This window comes from Cavia porcellus, unplaced genomic scaffold (genome assembly GCF_034190915.1).
Source record: "Cavia porcellus strain 051 isolate PalLab524CR breed Dunkin Hartley unplaced genomic scaffold, mCavPor4.1 scaffold_16, whole genome shotgun sequence".
In the NCBI taxonomy this organism is placed as follows: domain Eukaryota; kingdom Metazoa; phylum Chordata; class Mammalia; order Rodentia; family Caviidae; genus Cavia; species Cavia porcellus.
Genome location: NW_026947499.1, coordinates 65,223,368 through 65,242,396, shown reverse-complemented (window position 1 = coordinate 65,242,396; position 19,029 = coordinate 65,223,368). Strand labels below are relative to the sequence as shown.

At 33.9% G+C, this 19,029-nt stretch overlaps 1 protein-coding gene across 43 annotated transcripts in view; it reads left to right on the top strand.

Annotated features, from left to right (window-relative positions):
- Rims1 (regulating synaptic membrane exocytosis 1) overlaps positions 1–19,029 on the top strand; it is a 426,672-nt gene that overhangs the window by 182,370 nt on the left and 225,273 nt on the right. For 42 of the 43 annotated variants that reach the window (XM_063226953.1, XM_063226993.1, XM_063226983.1 and 39 more), the window contains 2 exons: positions 6,614–6,827; positions 9,320–9,331. In XM_063226953.1, the coding sequence (XP_063083023.1) occupies positions 6,614–6,827; positions 9,320–9,331 (226 nt within the window). The remainder of the gene's footprint in view (positions 1–6,613; positions 6,828–9,319; positions 9,332–19,029) is intronic. The other variant, XM_063226950.1, reaches the window with a different exon arrangement.

The window sequence follows — 19,029 nt, the reverse complement described above, 5'->3', positions numbered from 1 at the left end:
ATGCAAAATATTGTAACCCTTGGTTTTCTCTTCATCTTGGGGAAAACTCTCGATTTCCTTCTGGACCTGCCAGTTAGGCATTTAAAATTTCAGTTCAATAGTACCCATTCATTTTTCTGGAAAAATCCAGCTCTGTGTGTCAGAAAATACAGAAAGGTGAGATTTTCTCTAGTTACTGATTTTGTACTTTGTAATGAAAGAATGAAAAAAAAAACACAAAAGAGAAATAACTGAGATCCTCTCAAGTTACAAAGATACCTCTCTATTCCACTGTTACCAGTCACTCAACACCTTACAATGTTCCTTACTGGTAGTAAATGTTTAAAATATTAATTGGTAAGAATGCCATAGAGTGTTGCCTGTTTAAGGATAATTAGCTGTACGGACATTTACAGTATGATTGACTTTTTAGGCAGTTGTCTTTTTATTTCCTTCAAACTACATGTTATTAACCACCTAACCACATTCGCAACTGGAATCTTGAAATTTTTTGAGTTGAGTGCATGGTTATTAAAATAACATAATGATTATTATATATTAAAACAAAGGAAAATTGTGCACAGGGATAAAACTGAAGTTTCAGTATCAATGTTTTTCTTTTGATAACATTTGTTTTATGACCATTTTCTAGGTAGATAATTTAAATTTGTCATTTGTGATCGATTTTGTCAACTTTGCTAATCAGTAAGAATATATTAGTTCTAAAATTGAAATATGTAAATAAATTTCACAGATTTTACATTTACAGCCACACATTTATCATAACACCATATAATAGGTACTTTCATTGTTCATTATTAAAAACACTAAAACAAGATACAAAAATATAAATCTGCTATTTATGGTTTTCCTACCAATATCTTAGTTCCAATAGTATATTTTATTATGAGGACATCTTGCCTATGTAAGGTATTGGAGTATCCTAAAGGGAATATAGATTGAGAAAGGGACCTTAGGTTATTTTCAGGTGAGTAAGTTAGTAGAGCACTGTGGAGTTGGTAATTCTGAGGAAATGAATGATATCAATGTCCCTCTCTTCCTTTTCAGTCCCTTCCTCCCATCTTTCCTTCCTTCCTTTTTTCCTTTCCTCTTTTATAATGACTTCTGGTCAAAAGAAGGAGCATTCTGAAAACAAGTTGAAGTTGGTAAGGGACTGCGTGAACTTGTCTTTCTGTGCGTACTTAAGGGAGTCTCTCCATTAGTAAAGGAAGGAATCTAGGATGTAAGGAAGCTCTCTGCTTGAGAATCTTTCTTCTAAACATTGTGCATTGCTGAAAAAAAGAAGAAATTTCTGACACGTGGGAAAATAGTACAGATGGGTGCTGGCCAGTAAGAAGCAGAGTCCGGAAGAATGTGAGTGCAGGGGCATGCCAAGTGATGCCCGTGTGATTTGCCTCAGGGGCTTTAGGGTGAAAGACTGGGAAAGGAGCTGCCCGGGTCTCTTGGCTGTTTCCCTGTAGCAAAAGGACACCTCTCCCCGGGGCTCTCTTCCTTGGGACCTACCCTTAGATCTCCTGTGGGAAAAATGAGAGCTGCAGGCCTCATCTTCACATTTCAAGAAGAATCCTCTTCTCACCAGTCCATTTGTTGCAGCAATAATTTCTACCACTGAAGGTGCTATAGCTGCGGGCACACCAGCCATGGTCGGGGAGACCCCATAGCCTAAGATGTAAGAACATTTATAAAATTGACTCTGGAGTCATAAATCACAAAATTGTATTTTAAGTCTATTTTTAAGGAAAAGAGTAGCTTTAGCGCAGCTTGAGAAAAGAGAAATGCTATGGGGATAATTACCAAAATGAATGAAGGCATCATCAAGTAAGGTGTAAAAGGTCTATGGAGGTTTCATGGGATGAGTTTACCAGCACAGATACTGCTTTTCTATAGCCAGCTTTTGTTCATATATTATGAGTTAGCTATGATCAGAAGTTGAGATTGCCTGGTAATGAGCACTTTCATGAATCCAGAAATACTTTGCAAATTGAAACCATACTAATTATCATCCTTTTCATGAGCTTAATGCAAGATGTAAAGAATGTGAATTTAAAGTGATGCCTTCATGAAGAAAGTAAAATCAAAGACTCAAACAAAAATTAGTTTCTCTATCATTAAAATGTGAATAGTACTTTCTACTTCACAAACTTAAGGTGTTAAAAGTACACAATTCTTTTTTGAAACTAATTGGTTTGGTCAATTCTTTTGTACATTTAAATATTGTCAAGTAAAATCATCTTTTCAATCCAATATAGTGTCCATTTGTTATTTGATGGTATTTGATGAGGTAAATCTGAAAGCTTCCTTTGTAATGTAAAACACATCCAGTGTACAAACAGTACAATGAAACATACAGATAAAGAAACAGAGTGAAGCATATGTCATGAACTTCCCACTACCTAGCTTAATAAACAAATAATTTCCAGCACTTTGAAGCCAAAAGTTCTAGAAATGCTTTAAAAGCCTTCATATTTGCATTGAAAATAAAAGTTATAAATGTGTGTGTGTGTGTACACATGTATAGAAAGGAACATCAAGCTTAATTCCTTTAATCTACTGGAAATTATATATATATATATTATATTAATATATATACACTATTTTATATGTATACATATATGCATATAAATACATTTGTGCACTTACTGTGTTGTTAAAATAGCTTCCATCATTTTTTATTTAGAGGAAAAAAAAGCAAAGCAAAAAAGGATAGAAATATTACAGAATTTCAAAAAAACACTAAGAAATCACTAGTTGATAAATCACATGTAGTCACCTTAGAAATACTTGTTCAAATTACAAAATCAAAGCATAAAAAGGGGACAGACAAACCATTCTGTTCTATAAAGCAACAGAAACTTAGTAGTAGTATGGTTTTCTGTCTTACACACTTAGACATGCAGTTATATCCTTCAGAGCACTTTGCTTCCCTTTCACTATTATAATATATTTTTGCTGTACTTCTGTGAGTTACGGAGAGAGGTGTATAAAAATGTCATACGTATTATCCTGCTATTTTTATCCATATTTTTGCTTTATATGCCATACACATTTAAACTAGCATAATCATATACACCATTAAATGAATACTCTTATAATGGCTATCCTCTTTAGTAATTCTTCTTGATTTAAATTTCATGCCATCTTTTATCTGTTTCCTTGTTTATCTATTTTTGTTCATTTTTCCTTGGAATACCATTTTCCTATTACTTTATTTCAAGTACTTAATGTCTGAGCATATCTCTTATTTATTAAAACTACTGATAATTTTTGTCCTTTAATGATATTGTAGTTCATTACACTTGTGATTCTTACCTTGATTGTCCTACCACTTCATGACATAATTTCTCATTCTTCTGCTTTGCCTGGGTTTATGTATTTATTGTAGTTTTAATTTTCTTTGGGATTGGCTTTTTCATTCCATATATTTTTCCACTGTTGGTTTATTTTATTGTTTTTAGTGGCTACCTAAAATGTTGCTTTCATTCCTTGAATAGTAATTAAAACTGAAGTTATCGGCCACGTAGCTACAGTACATGTCCCTGGGGCAGATGTCTGCTGCAGAGCTGTTACTTTTGCAATTATTGCTTCTGTTTTATTTTTCTCCTACGAGGATGAATTTGCATGCTTTTGCTCCATTTAAAACATGCATTAAAAGTTATTTTAAAAGGTATTTTATACAAAATTTTTAGCAGTTTGTGGAAGTAGAATGTTCTCAGGATATTTTTTCTTAATATAAACTTCACTGTAAAGTACTCTTTTTTCCACTCAAAATGGACTAAGAAAATGTATGTGCATGTATCAAACATATACAATGCCATGGTCAGAACAGATGATGGCTTCCAGAACTGCTTCAGAAAGTGGCAAAAATGATGAAATAAGCATCTTCAAAGCAAAGAGATTAATGCCAATGTGTTTTTTACTGTAATATTTTTAAAATTAAATATTTACATTCACCATTTTCAATCATACAATACCACACACACACACACACACACACACACACACACACACACGCCACTACTGCTCACAATTATTTACCAGCTATTACCAAGAAGGTCAAATATCTAACCTGTGCATTTATACTAATTACTGTTGAATAGAAGAGAGGTAAGAGGTACCAAATACAGATGTGGTAATAATATGTAATAAAAATATTAAGCATTCTATCAGGAACCAAGTGAAATGCCCTGAGATCGCAGTAAGATAAGGTTTGATGGGTCAGTGCCCTACACATAATATACCAAGATTTTCTCAGAGGGCTGAGGATGTAGCTTAAAAGCAAGGCCCATACTTAGAGAACTGAAGGTCTGGGTTTGATTCCCAACACCACACACACACACACACACACACACACACACACACACACATTTACATAAACATTGAAAGATTTTCTGAGATAGATGCCCTTCCTGCTAGGTCCTATAAGTTGTGTAAAACTCTTTATGTTTGAATTTAAAACTACAAAGAGATTTTTGGTTTCAACCCTATTATATCTTGCACAAAGATTGACAGACTGGCCCATGGGCCCAATTTGGTCTTTTTATAAAGAAAAATGTTTAGGGAATATATCCACACTCATTCATGCCATTCATGTTATCTGTAGATCCTTTCCACTGACAGTGGATTTGAGTGATGGCAACAGAAACTACGTGACCCACAGAGAAACCTAAGACATTTATAACCTGACCTTTCACCGAAAAGTTTGTCATCACCCAAAATAAATCATGTTCTGTGTTATGGGATAAGTATACACAGGAACTCTTTCCTAACCAGCCTTCTTACTTATGTTTACTGAAGTAGATTTGATTTGCGGTTCTCACAATAAATATTTAACCAGGCACCTCCTTTTAGACTCAGTGATTGTTTTCTTTCATTGGAGATATTTTTTGCTACCCATTCCTTAATAATTTTATTTAATAGAAACTATTTTGTATGGGAATTTCCAATAATAGACATCTACAGTTGTTTTCTACTAACTCAATCCTACGTTAATGGTAAAGTGTAAAATACTGAGTGAGTCAAATAACTCTTCAACAAACTAACCAGATATTCTTGCTTTCATTAAATGAAAATATCATATAGATTATTCTTCTGTTAAATGAAATTAGCTGGCCTTGAAGTGGGAATATTTTCAGACACTAAACTATATTATATGATAGTGTATGTGTACTTGCCTTTCATTATGGGAGTTAAATAGAAAAAAGATGAATTGGCAAAGCAGAGAGTAGGAATGCTTAATAACTTTTAGATATTTGAAGGATAATCTAATGAAAGTTCAACACCTTAAACACCACAGTGCTTGGATCTAACATACTTGAGTGTATCTAGGGAGCGTGGTTCCTTACAGTTTTCTTACATGTACAGGGTCAAGCTCACTACCAGAATTAACAATAGCATCCGTGTTCCTTGTGTCCGCGGAATATTGAAACTCAGCAAAGTAGGTAATACATGGATGAATTTGATTAAAGTGTTTCCCAGAAATTTCTAAAATAGCCAGTGACTGTTGATTAGGTCTTAAACAACTCTCTTAGGTCTCATTTGCAAACCAAGACATACTTTTGCTGGGGGATTCTCTGAGGGACCCAGTGCTTTGTAGACCAGCAGCTAGTTCTCTTCACAGCAATTTAAGATTGAGAGATTTGAACCGACAGAGAGGAGAGGAAACTTGAATCATATTAAATATGAACATTGCTAAGAGAAATGATTTGCCTCAGTGGCTCTGGTTAACTCACCACAAAGAGTTAGCTAAGAATGATAGTGACCCTCACATGTGTAACTTAAGAACAAAAATTAGTGCAAGTTGAAATCTGAATATTTGCATGACGCGGATTAGTTTTTAATGTCATGTGGAAGAACTAGTGACCTAGGCCTGGTGGTACATGCCTATGATTCCAGCACTTGGAAGGCTGAGGCAGGAGGATCACTGCAAGTTTGAGACCAACCTGGGCCACATAGTGAGTTCAAGGATAGTCTGAACTATCTAACCAGACCTTTAAACAAACAAACTAGTGAGATCAAATACAATGAATAAGATAACATTCTATATATTGTATTAAATAACATATTTGATGTCAAATAGGAAGCAGTCTCTGGGAATAGGTGCAAAGGAAAACATTTTGGGGAATACAGATCGCCTAGCAATGTGTTTAAAAGTGTTTCTTGAAAATATGCATCATACTGAAATGGTGGATTATAGAATCATGCACTGTTACAAACCGTTTTGAATTTTAGAATGCATCAAAAATAGGCTAAATATTTTGATTAATGTTTGCTTCATTTTTTTTTGGTGTAGGGTATACTAGTAAAGTGTTGAGTTCCCAGTGAAAATATTGTGAAAAATACCTCTCTGGAAGAAGCCCAGTGCTGGAGTGAATACATGCATTCCATTGTGGGATAAACCGTGTATCAGTTCCTCATAAACATGGTTCTTGGTAACAAAACTAGAACCACAGGGATGCATGCTAATCCATTTCTTGCCTTTGGAGTTTACATGGAAAATAGCTTTATATATATTGCTCAAGTAGTTATGCTTTCATGCTTTCCAGGAAAAATGTGATTTGTTTGGTTTTGACTTTCATTCTTTGCTTAGTTCACCGTGATTTTCTTTTTTGCCTAGGAGACTGCATCAACAGTTTGAAAGTTATAAGGAACAAGTGAAAAAAATAGGGGAAGAAGCACGGCGTTACCAGGGAGAGCACAAAGATGACGCTCCAACCTGTGGGATTTGTCATAAGACGAAGTTTGCTGATGGGTGCGGCCACCTGTGTTCCTACTGTCGCACTAAGTTCTGTGCCCGTTGCGGAGGCCGTGTGTCTCTGCGATCAAACAATGTGAGTATTCTAGGGACAGAAAGGCCCCAGAGTGCCCAGTTAGGTCCACTGCCTGCCAAGCCCACGCTGGAACACAAGTGCTTGGGAGCAGAGTCAGGCAGACATCTGCAGCTCAGGTGCCTCTCCTAGTTTGTTTCTGCTTTTCCTAAGGTGCACAGCCATGGCAAAGTAACAAGCACTCTGTAAGCCTTAAAAGAGCTTTACTGGGGCTGAGGATTTAGCTCAGTGACTCAAGTGCTTACTAGTATGCACAAGGTTGTGAGTTCAATCCCTGGTACCAATAAATAAATAAGTAAGTAAATAAATAAAAAGAGCTTTACTGGGCTGGGGATGTGGTTCAGCATCACAGTGCTACCTGGCCAGCACAAGGCCCTAAGTTTGAGTCCTATTACCAAAAACCAGAATCTTTACTGTCAGAATAAATTTATTTTTAGAATGTGATACTTGGCATCTTCGAGACTTATGAAAGCTTTGCAAGTTGTTATGGCTAATTCTTCATGCAAAAAAAAAAACATTAAGTACTTCTAATTTTTGGAACATTAGGTTCCAATTTGCATGAAGGTAACATACAGGGCAAACTGTGTCAGGAAGTTGAACCCTGAAAATATATTAATATATATGATGATTAGACTCTATGACAGTAATTTCACATTTGCTATTATGTTAAAGAAATACATTCCCAAATTTATCTCATGGTGTTATTTGAATACTTAACAAGTATATCAAAATGCATCATTTTGTTTAATCTTGAAGTGTGCATTTCTTGTTTTCTTCTCTGTGGATATAATTTTACCTGATGCAACTTCCTTGTCTGGTTTCAATAAATCTACTTCTGTTTTCACAGGGTTTTAAATAAATGAAATTTTTTGATGTTTTATCATCCTAGTGTAGTAGAACACATTATTGTTATTTACAGTATTCTAGATTAATTCTATTTAGTTCACATTTTAATGTTGACTTTGTCATATTTCCTAGATTATCAACATAGAATTATTTATAGAAAAATCTGGATAAGTTTTCCTTAATGTAAAGCTGTACTATAATATACACAATTATGATAATCATAGACATAAAGAATCCCCAGTGTTTTTATAAAGAATTTTTATACTATTTAATCATGTAGAGAATTTAGTTTAAAGTTATATTTTAAAATAACATGCAAACTTTAAGCAGTCATGATATACTTCTAATCTGGAAAAATCACACATTTGATCTCTCAGTTCACAGGATATTCTTTGTTAGCCAGAATTTCAAGTAGATATTCTAAAGCCACTATTAATGGAAGTAAGATACTTCGTGTTGACATGTTTTTTAATTTAAAGTAAAGCTATTACTGTCTCTGTTACTTGGGGATGATAATTTCTCTAAACAGTTTATCTTTAAAACTAGATAAAACAATCTCATGATTTTTATAGGAATGAAATTAAAGAATTAAAATCCTTGTATATAATACACATGCTCTTTCTTTAGGTTCCATCAATTGAGTTTTATTGTTCTCTTTCAAAAGTGATGCGGTAGGTTAATATTGATATGTAACCTTAAAGCTTGTCTAGAGCAGGCTTGTGTATTGTCTGGCCCATAGAAACCACACCAGCTATATTTGCTAATTTTTCCTTTTTAGTATTCTTAAATATATACTTTGGGATGAATTCTCTTAGGTGAGATTTTGAGGTGACATCAACATACTTACCAGCTGATGTGGTAATGGCCCTGAAAGATGAGGTGTAAATCAGCTGAGTGTTAATTCTAGCTGATCCCATAGCTTTTGGATATTTTTATTCAAATTCACTCCAGATTCAAGAAACTAATAGGAATAAATTTAGCTGTTGATAATTACAATTATCAAGGTCAAACTCAGGTTTTAAAAAGCAGAGTGTGTTTACAGATAATTGACTTCGGGAGTACTTGGGCTTTGAAGAGGATACTCTCACCTATTATAATTCATCAATCTTTACTAAACCTTGGAAAATATTTAAAGGGACAAAATAATAGAAGGCTCAACATAAACTTTTGGCTTAGGCATAACACCAAGAAATTGTGTATTGTTGGTTTTTCCTATGACCCTAGATTTGAAATAAATATCATCAACAACTCTTGCTTTTGGAATAACTTGTGGCCAAAATAATACATTACCCACTTGTATCTGTTATGAACACTTACCATTGTTAAATAGTAATTTGATAAAATGATTTATGGATTTTAATAAATTATTTCCTCTCAGTAATACAATACTTCTGGTAGTAAATTTGCTTTTCTATTCTGAGGAATATTTTAGGTGTGGATTTATCAATTTCTAAAACATCTATATGACATGGAGTAGGTCCAATACAGACGTATTTAATGGATTTACTTTTCAAAATATCTGTTTAACAGTTTGAAGAAACACATAATTGTATTATTAAAACTAATTCATAAATACATGGCTCACTTCTGTTCTTTTGTTTTCTTCTTCTTTTTCTCTCTACTCTGCTTCCTTGGATGCTTTCCCAAAGGAGGACAAAGTGGTTAGAATCCATGCTTTCTTTCCTATTATTTGTTATTATATTGCTGTGAACTTTATTAAGTGAATGTTGCATCTAATGTTGTTAATCACCACATTTAACAAAGAAAATATATGCCAGGAAGAGTTCATTACTAGTTCTCCTGAGTATGAAAATAAGATGAACATCCTCCAATATGACAGAATTTTACATTGACATGTAAAATCTAGGTAGTTCAAGTTCATGAGAACACTGAGATTTTAATGTAATTTATATAACTATGAGCTCAGTTGTCTTCTTAGATCTTTGAATTTTGATGATTGATGATTCTATCTGCTTTTGGGAATAATCTCTAATGGGCTTTACCTCTGTGAAGACTCATGAGATACAATGGCAAGTGATATGAGACATTATTGCGGAAATACAGGAATATAGTGAGAGTATGAGAATGATGAAATTCAAATCGAGAGCTTGCAATTCAGTTTTCTACGGAGCACAAGCAGCAGAGTTGTAATATTGAACCACATTTTGCCCTTCTCATTTCCCCCGTGTAGAAATCACTCTTCATGGACATGAAAGTTCGCTTTTAACTCAATTCATTACAAGAACAACAAAGGCTTTTTGTCCCTAGAAAGGTGGAATCCAAGCGTAATGTTAGGTCAGTTTCTCTATTGTGTACATTTTGTACACCTTGAATTGGTGTGACTTAGAGCTTCCACACAGCTTTTTAATTTCCCAGTATGAGATGGGGGCCAAAAGTTTTTCAAGTTCAACATATCAACTCAGCTGCCTTTGGTCTTATTTTTAAAACCTGAGGGTTGTTCTTCATGGCATGCTTAGTAGGCATGATATTGTTTATTAACCTGTGTTATTAAACCATGCTAATTTATATCCATTTATGAAAAAGAAATTAAGTTGAAAAACTTTATAGAGTGGTATGTTTTTATTAAATGTTTTGCCTGTGCTGTTGGTGGCATGTGGGATCATTATAGGGAATATTTCTTATGTGCAATAATGTACTATATTAGAAAAGGTATAAGTAGACTAGCACACTTGAGATTTCATAAATATTATTACTTTGGATGAGTCTACATATTAATTTTGGATTTTTAAAATTCCTTTAAAGAATAAAAGTGTAAGTAAATGATAATGCTAATGTGTATGCAGCCATGGTGGTAAGATTTAAGCTACTCCCACAGAGCAGGTGAGACTTGTTCTCTGTTTGACATGACTTTCCATACTGGTAGTTTATTTTTATTTATTGTGCTTATTATGATTACTAACTACATATAAGGGTTAGGTGGATTTGATGGTTCTCAGAATGAAAAAGTAGAAAGAATATAAAGCAAAATCACTTTGTTATTTTCTTTGCTTCAAGTAAAATGCATCTAGCTACTATTCAATATAGTCAAAATTTCTTTAAGAAAAATTCTTCTTATTAAGGCCATTTAAAGAATTACCTTTCTAGTTTAACAAAACTGAAGCCATATTTTTAGTTTAGTCATGTTAAAGAGAATAACAAAGTATTAAACAGAGTCATCAGTTCTCAATCCTTTCCTTCTGAATACTTTTTATTTTTGGAAGGAAATTGTAATTTGCAGTAAGGTGTGTTTGTGTGTGTGTGTGTGTGTGTTTACTGGTATGATTGCCAAAGAAAGAGGAATATGGGGAATAAAACTTTTCTAAATGCAGTCTGCATCTTGATCAAAACACTAATAATGAATTCAACTTGGTCTGTTAAATTGTTGAAGAAATGTGATTAAAATTCTAGAGAAAGCCTGTGCATGGCTAATGCATAAATATTTTCTTTGTTAAGTCCAACAAAAAGCTATCATATTTTTCTTTCCAACAGTATTTTGTCTTGAAACTTCACACGTAGCCTAAGTCATATCTAATAATAACTTGGAGGGCTATGTACTTGCTTATAAAGGAAATAGCTGTCAAAGTGAATCACTTTGAAATGATTGTATATAATAGCTTATAATAGGAAATTATTTTGTACAATGCATGCTTTCATTGGTAAAATTATATTTCTTATTTCATTGAAATCTCTCTTCTAAATCTAAATATAGATACCATAAAGTCCCAATAGCCTATTTAAAGTTTTTTAATCTTTATTTTACTCTATTTAGTGGCATAGATTTAAATTTAGATCGCTCCCTTGATAACATTAACACTTTCCTGGTAGTCAGCCAGCTGATCTGAATGCTCCATATTCCATTCTTTTAGGGATTTCCTATAAAATTTCATCAGTGTTTTTCAGCAGGAAAGATTGGTTTATGAATATAAAATCCAAAACGAGCCTGTTACTTTGCTAGGTTATCTAAATTTCCACAGAAAGTGTCATATTTATAAGTTAAGAATATTTCACAATAAATATTAGTATTATTCTGAACACTAGAACTCTACCATAATCTTATTTTTTCAAAAGTGAAAGATGCTTATACATACCTATTTAAAATCATGTGCAAAAATTTTTTTAGGTCAAAGTAATAATGAGTCACATTGTTTAAAGCCTCATAACTTTTCATTGGTGTTTGTTTTAGAAATTATGTTGCTGAAACAAATGTTTTAAGTTTTAAAAACTTATAAAAGATGACGTTTAGGTAGAATGGAACAGTACCAATAGGATGTGACACAAACCTTATCGTGAGGCATTCTCTGTGGGATACCCAGTTCTTAATAAAAAAATCTTCTACTCACAGACTGCTTTTAAATACCAAAGTAATGATTTTGGGTTTCTTCTCCTGCTAAGAATAAATAAAACCAAGAAAGTCAGTGGAGTCACTCCATTTTGAAAAAATGATTTCATGATTGCATTGAATATTTATTACTATTATTATTGAAAATCTTTTTAGAGTTATCCATACTTAGCTTATGGCGTAATTAAGCATGCGGTTATAACTACAGCCTTCACTCACTCAAAAATGTATTTGTAGGGATTTTCCTGAGCTCAATTTCATGTTTTCCTTATTTCTAGATGCTTTGATAGATTTCTGTGGCAATAGTCTTAGTCTTCCCAGAAAGACATTCTATATTTACACCTTTATAGAAAAATGTGTAAACATAGATAAATATATCAATAAAATGTTAAGTTGTATCAAGAGGTTAATTTTCATTAGGTAGTTTGGTTGGTTAGATTTCTCAAGGTGTTTTATCTGATTTTGTTGCTTATAACAGCTAGCTGCCAAAACACTTACAAAAGATAATTCAGAAAAGTGTAAATTTAAAATTTTGAATATGCATTCAAAATTTTCTGCGCTGTTTTTCAAGGAAGTTTAATCTCTGGAATGAGTATTACCAGGGTTGAGTAAGGGTAAGAAGTAGGAAAAAAGTTCCAGATCACTCAGGTTTACCTGCCTATTGTAGATCTTCTTCAGTATGGAGCTGGATGAGGAATAAGAAATGTTGGTAGGCTTTCCCCCTGGCACAGGTACTGCATTCTTAATTGGTGTGTTATATCACTTTCTGTTGCTAGGACAAATGACTGACTTACACATCTCAAAGAAGGAGAGGTTTAGTTTGGCTCATGATTGCTGTTTACATTAGGATGGCTCCCAGGCAGAAACATTATGGCAAAAGTTGTGATAGAAGAAAGCTGTTCATGTCATGGCAGCTATGAAGCAGAGGAAACAAGGAAAGAATCAGAAAAAATCCAGGGACCAGATATAGATTCATCAATGGATTAATGTCAAATTAGAGTCCTCAGAATCCAAGCACCTTCCAAAAGCCCTACATGAGACTTTAAGGACATCTAGATCTAAACTGTAACAACTGGGAACTGGAAGTAAGAGGCCATGCTCGTGGCTACACACAGCAAGATGCTTTTTGATCAGTTTGATATGAAACTTATTCAGCATTCAAAAAATCAATTATGTTTGATCACTGAGTTTGCTTTTGTTTAACAAAGCAACCGTGAAAAGTAATTATGGTAATTAAGAGCAAGGTCTTTTATCTGGGTAATGTGCATCATTCATTCATTTATTCAAGGACTTATTTTATTATGCTGTTAAATTTTAATTTGATATAAAATGTATATAAAGAATTTTCTTCCAAAAATTTATTATTTCATAAACTCAGGCTAAAAATTTGCATTTATATGTGTTTGTATAATACAAATATAATGCATATTTATGCATAATAATTTTGTGGCATGTTATATTAAAGAATAAATAGAATTTCCTAAACTTTCCTTACTGTATAGTATGATAACTGCCTGGTAATTAAGTCAGTATTGATACTCACATCTTTTAGTGGCAAAAACATCTTGTGCCCAGTCACTTACAAGTCATCAGACAAAGACCATTTTTATATTCCATTTATTGGAGCAGTTTTGAAGATATTTTTAGAACTGCAAAATTTATTTCAACACTTCTGTAATTACTTTGAAAACTACTTAAGATGAATTCTAAATCTTGAATTCTTGACTTGAAGTTGAATAGGTTGAAGTTAGGCAGTGGATCTTAAGAAGTTCTTATTTTTCTATATCCCTAACTATGTTTAATGATAAATTTATTCATTAGATAATTTATTATGTTATCTAATATGTTTATAAATATCTTGAATGTATAAAAATCAACACCAAGTGTTTTCTTTTTAAATTTTCATTTGAAATTTTTATAATAGTAGAAAAATGATTCTGTATGTTTAACTTTTGAGCATCTGCATTAACTTTCATAAAAATGAATGTAGTGTTTTGATTAAACAATAAAGTGGTGTTGCAACAAATTATATGAGTAAAAGTATAACACTGAAGCTGCAGTGAAGAATATGTGACTCCTCTTATTTTAGGAAATTTGAAAATGTTTGTTTCTTTTAACTACATACAATTCCAGATCAACCAGATCAGTCACTGAGCCAGGCTTACACTTAATTTTATTCATATAAGCTAAACCATGTATGACAATCACAAGAAAATGCTTCGCATGATGCACTTGACCTAAAGGACTTTCTAGGGGAAACAGAAAGTCAACTTCTCCTTGATGCTTGAGATGCATGATTACAAATGTTCTTTTTTGTTTTACTCAGATTTTGACATTCTCCTTTTCAATTTGTTGCTTTTTGAACACTTTAGATCTGGTTGAGATTTTTATGGCTTATTTAATTACTTTGTAAATTTGGGTGTCAGACTCATGTGTGATTATTTCCTCAAAATCTTCTGAAATCCATACATTTTAGTTCTTATAATTTACAAGTCACTAGAGGTAACTTTGGTATTATTAAATATCAGGAAGCCTTAGGGCGGCTCTGAGAGAGGAGATTTATGTGTTGCAGACTGGATAAAGTTACAAGCTAACAGTAACTGTTACATACATTTTGCATTCCTTGCTCAGTTTCTCTCACTGTCAAAATGTCCTTGATTATCTTTTCCAATTGATGAAGAGCTGTTTATCGGAAGTCAAACGTGACTCCATGTGGTCTTCCTGGATGTCTCAGGCAGTAGCTTTTTTGGTACCCTTCCCATTTCTTCATTATGTTATACTCCACTTTGCTTGGTTAAACTTTTGCAGGTGTAGAACTAATAAATACACATTTGAATATCAATCATGACCCCACTCCTTGACACCCAGTATGTTCCCAATTCATATTTGTTGAAAAACGTTAAATGAGATGAGAAATAGATTCTCTTCAACTCTGAAATTTTATGTGTCAAATATTAGTATCAGTAACTGTTTGCTAAACATCTTTTTCCACCCTACACTGCTATGCCTAATTCCTGTGCCTTTGGCATCACGGATTCTGCAGCAGCCTCAGCCCTTGCTGGTGTCAGCCTAGCTTGGTTAGCTTGTAATTAACCTTTTTGGATGAAATCATTATCTCTGAACTACTTTAGGAAGCATGTCAACCCTGTCACCTGTCCATAATCTATGAGGATAATATATTTCTTTATTCTCCTGAAAGAGTCATCCCTTCTATAGATTGAGGAGCCAAAACACTACATTCCTCCTCTTCACGTGGATAAACAAATAAATATGTCTAATTTTTCCCTTTTCAGGTCTAGCTTTATTTTTTCTTTATTTTCAATTTTTGGTGAAGAGTTAAAGATTTTAAGACAAATTATTATAGAAAAGATAATAGGGATTATCTCAGAAATTATACAATTAACACATCTGTATTTTGGCCTCAAAACTATTCTTTATTAAACTAATTTTAAGGAAACCATTTAGGGTATATTTAAAATGTCTTTGTTTTCAAGACACAAGAAAAAGTTGTACATAGTTATGGCTAATAGTCACTGTCTTACCAGGGTTGCTTGGCCCTGTGTCTGTTCTTCTGAACTAAAATGTATGTCTTCTCTCAGCCATATTGACTACTACTTTAATCATTGTTTTTCACCTGCTGAATCTTGTACTTATTTTCATATTTTTCCAATCATCTTTGCCACTTTCCATTACTATTTTTTTAATTATAGAGCTATTCTTCTAGATGAGTTTTGAATTAGCCTAGAACAACATTTTCAAGATATTGGATTATTTATTTTCATAGAAGAAATCTCAAAATAATTGCACCTTTTCTTTTTCATGTCTTTCCAAAGCTTGCAATTCTGTATAGTACAGTTGCTTCTTAGATAGCCAGTCACTCTCATCCCTCAGAAAAGTCTGACTTTGTTTAAATGTAATTTTCATCCATAGTTTCATCTTTGAACTTTGAGACTGATTTTTTTTTTTCTGAATTTTAGGAAAGCTTTTACTTTCTATGAATCCAACCTGTTAGTTTTCTGAAGTGTTAAGAGTGATCCTATCCAGAGGATGCTGGGTTACAGGAATTCAAGATGAGCTCTTTTGATTTGTGCTGGTTCTCTGTGGCTCTCAGGCTAGCATTTCTGTCCTGGTTTCCTTCAGCGTCATCAGTATCATTCCGGAACTTTCCTTCAGTTGTTCTATTCATCATACTTGTCTCCAGCCTCTGCTAGTGGCTCTGAAAACTCAACAATCTGTAACATAGCTTTAATCTTCCTAGTAAGTAGAAAGGAGAATATTATGGAAGCCTCAGCCTGCAGCCAAATGCATTGGAAACCTTCAACAAGCCTCTTACATTTAATACTCACTAAACTCAACTCTCCTGTTTTTTACTGTCCTAATTTGCTTATCCTTTTGTTTTCCTCACTACAGTAAATGGCTACACCATTATTCCAAGTTATATAAGACTTCCTGACCCTACATTTTTCTTTCTGTTTCTCATACCTTGTTTCCAGTCCATTAGGAAACCTTTTGGACTCTACCTTCAAAATACTCACCTCCACTCTTTAAAAACCAGTCCATAATCCCATCTAGTCTAAATTATTGCATTGAATAGGAAAATGGCCTATCCTTCCAACTCCGTACTCTACTCTCAAAGAATCATATCAGATACAATGTTCATTTTTATGTATAAGTCAGGACTTACTATGTTTCTGTTCAGATCTTCTAATGACTTCCTATCTCATCCAAACCAAAAACTAAAGCCATTGAAAACCTTACAAGATCTGTAGTGAAAGTAAAAATAATACGTTAAAATTCTCTCCGAGGGCGGAGAATTACTAGGCGAGGGGCCCATTTGCCTCAAGTCACAATCACACTACGTGTAGGTAGGGAAGGGTCTTTTGTAATAAGGGGAGAGGAAAGGGGGAGCACAGAGAGATAATGCAAATTTCCACAGTACTTTATTGCTTCCAGCATTCTTCCACTCATTCTCCTCTTTCTTATGGAAAGGAAACTGGGCTCTGGCCTCTTGGGGCCAGAATCTACATATTCTGTCACTTTCTGGCCTGAGGAAAGCGGAGAGTATTGGTTATGTGCTCAGCAGAAGAAAGTGTGAAGTTGCTTATCTCCCACACTTACAAATCTAACTTTTAGAGTTTCACTTGGCAGTGCAGTTACACTATGCATACAGACCAAACAAACAAAAGCTGCCTAGCATTTCTAGCACAGTCCTGACTCCCAAATTCTCTTTAGATACCTGTTAAAACACACCTTATTACAGAGGCTTTCTATAATTACTCTAAAAATTGGAGCCAACTCGTGACCACACCATTTTGCCATGTGTTACTGATTAGATCTAGAATGTCCTTCAAAGGCCTCCTGTGCTCAGAGGCAGGGCTTTCGAAAGGCGGTTCGATCATGGGGGTGCCGTACATAGCCATGGATATGAGCTCTGAGCTACAAGTACTAATAAGGAAGTGGGGGCTCCTGGGAAGTTTGGAAGTGGGTCACTGAGGCGTGGCCTGAAAGGATGTATCTCCCTCTTGGCATCTCTCTCTCTCCATGTTTCCAGACTGCCATGACACAAGCTGCTTTCCTCCGTCAGGCCTGTCTACCATGCCCTCTCTGGACTGGAGCCTACCAGCCATGCACTTGGTCCTCTGATAACTTCCAGCCAGCCAGCCAAACAAACAAACTAACAAACAAAAAACTCCTTTTCTCCTTTAAGTTGCAGGAGTTAGGTATTTTGTCCCAGCAACGTGAAAGTGACTAAGATACCATGTTTCATTTTTTTTCATAGTGCTTCTTGCAAAGCATTCCTCTATGTGCTTGTTCATCGTGCATTCTCCGAAAAGATAGTTTTAGTTTGTGTAGTATTCCCATTGTTGTCACCCATGCTCAACACACAGAGACTTAAATATGCTGTGAATGTTGAGAAGTGTTTGAGTTCCAGGTTTGGAAAGTCAGCTTCATATGGGTTTCAAGCTTTGAGAATCCCACTGGGAAAGCTCAGCCGTACACTGTATGCCATATTTACTGCAGAAAGGTGATGAAAGGAATGAAACTAGAGCCCATAATGCAGAGCTAAAGTATACTGCTGCTGTCTCTCACTGCACTCCAACTCAGTTCTTGTTCTACAGTCATATATTACTTAGCTCAGAGATCTCTGGGGAGACCCATTTATTTCTCCGGCTTTCCCTTGCTTGTGTAGGATCAAGGACTGACCATCATTTTACTCAGCTAATATTTTGTTTGTTTGGTTGTTTGGTTGTTTGACCCAGGGTCTTATTATCTAGTTCAAATCGGTCCTGAATTTGCTATGTGGCCCAGGTTATCCTTGAAATTGTCATTCTCTCACTTCAGCCCTTATATATTGCAATTACAAGTACGGGCAACCACCACAGCTCAGCTAATTCATAATCCATAGCATCTATTACAAAGATTTCTTGAAATAATGATATCTACCTTTGTATCACACAGTGCATCTAAATTTCTTTCTTATAGTTGTACTTTTATAGACTTTAAATGATTATGAAACTATATTCTTGAATGGAAAATTAACTAAGTGCTATTGAAAAAGTTGGACTTTTAGACAATATAAGGCCTTAATGGAATAATAAATACTCTCTTAAGCTAATAACTGATAGCCTTTCTGATTACATTCTATCTGAATAATTTTTAAAATTTTATATTCTAGAGTAGCAAAAATCAAAAATACTTTTTAGGTGATTATTTTCAAAGATTATTCTGTTACTTTTATTTTCATTCTTATATAATATCAACTCATTTTTCTCCTTTCAAATGTTTGATTTTCATCTCTCACTGGGTTGACTAGTCCATTAATGAAATCCAGTAATTACTTCAGGACTTTGTTATTGCAATGGAAAAATAGACACTAAATATGGAAGTTACATTAAAATATCAAAGAAAAACTCTGAAATGATTTAATAGTATTATATCAAATACCTTTTATTCAAGACACTTTGATTATTGTACTCTTTTCATTAAACATGTTGATAGATACATAATAAGATTTATAAT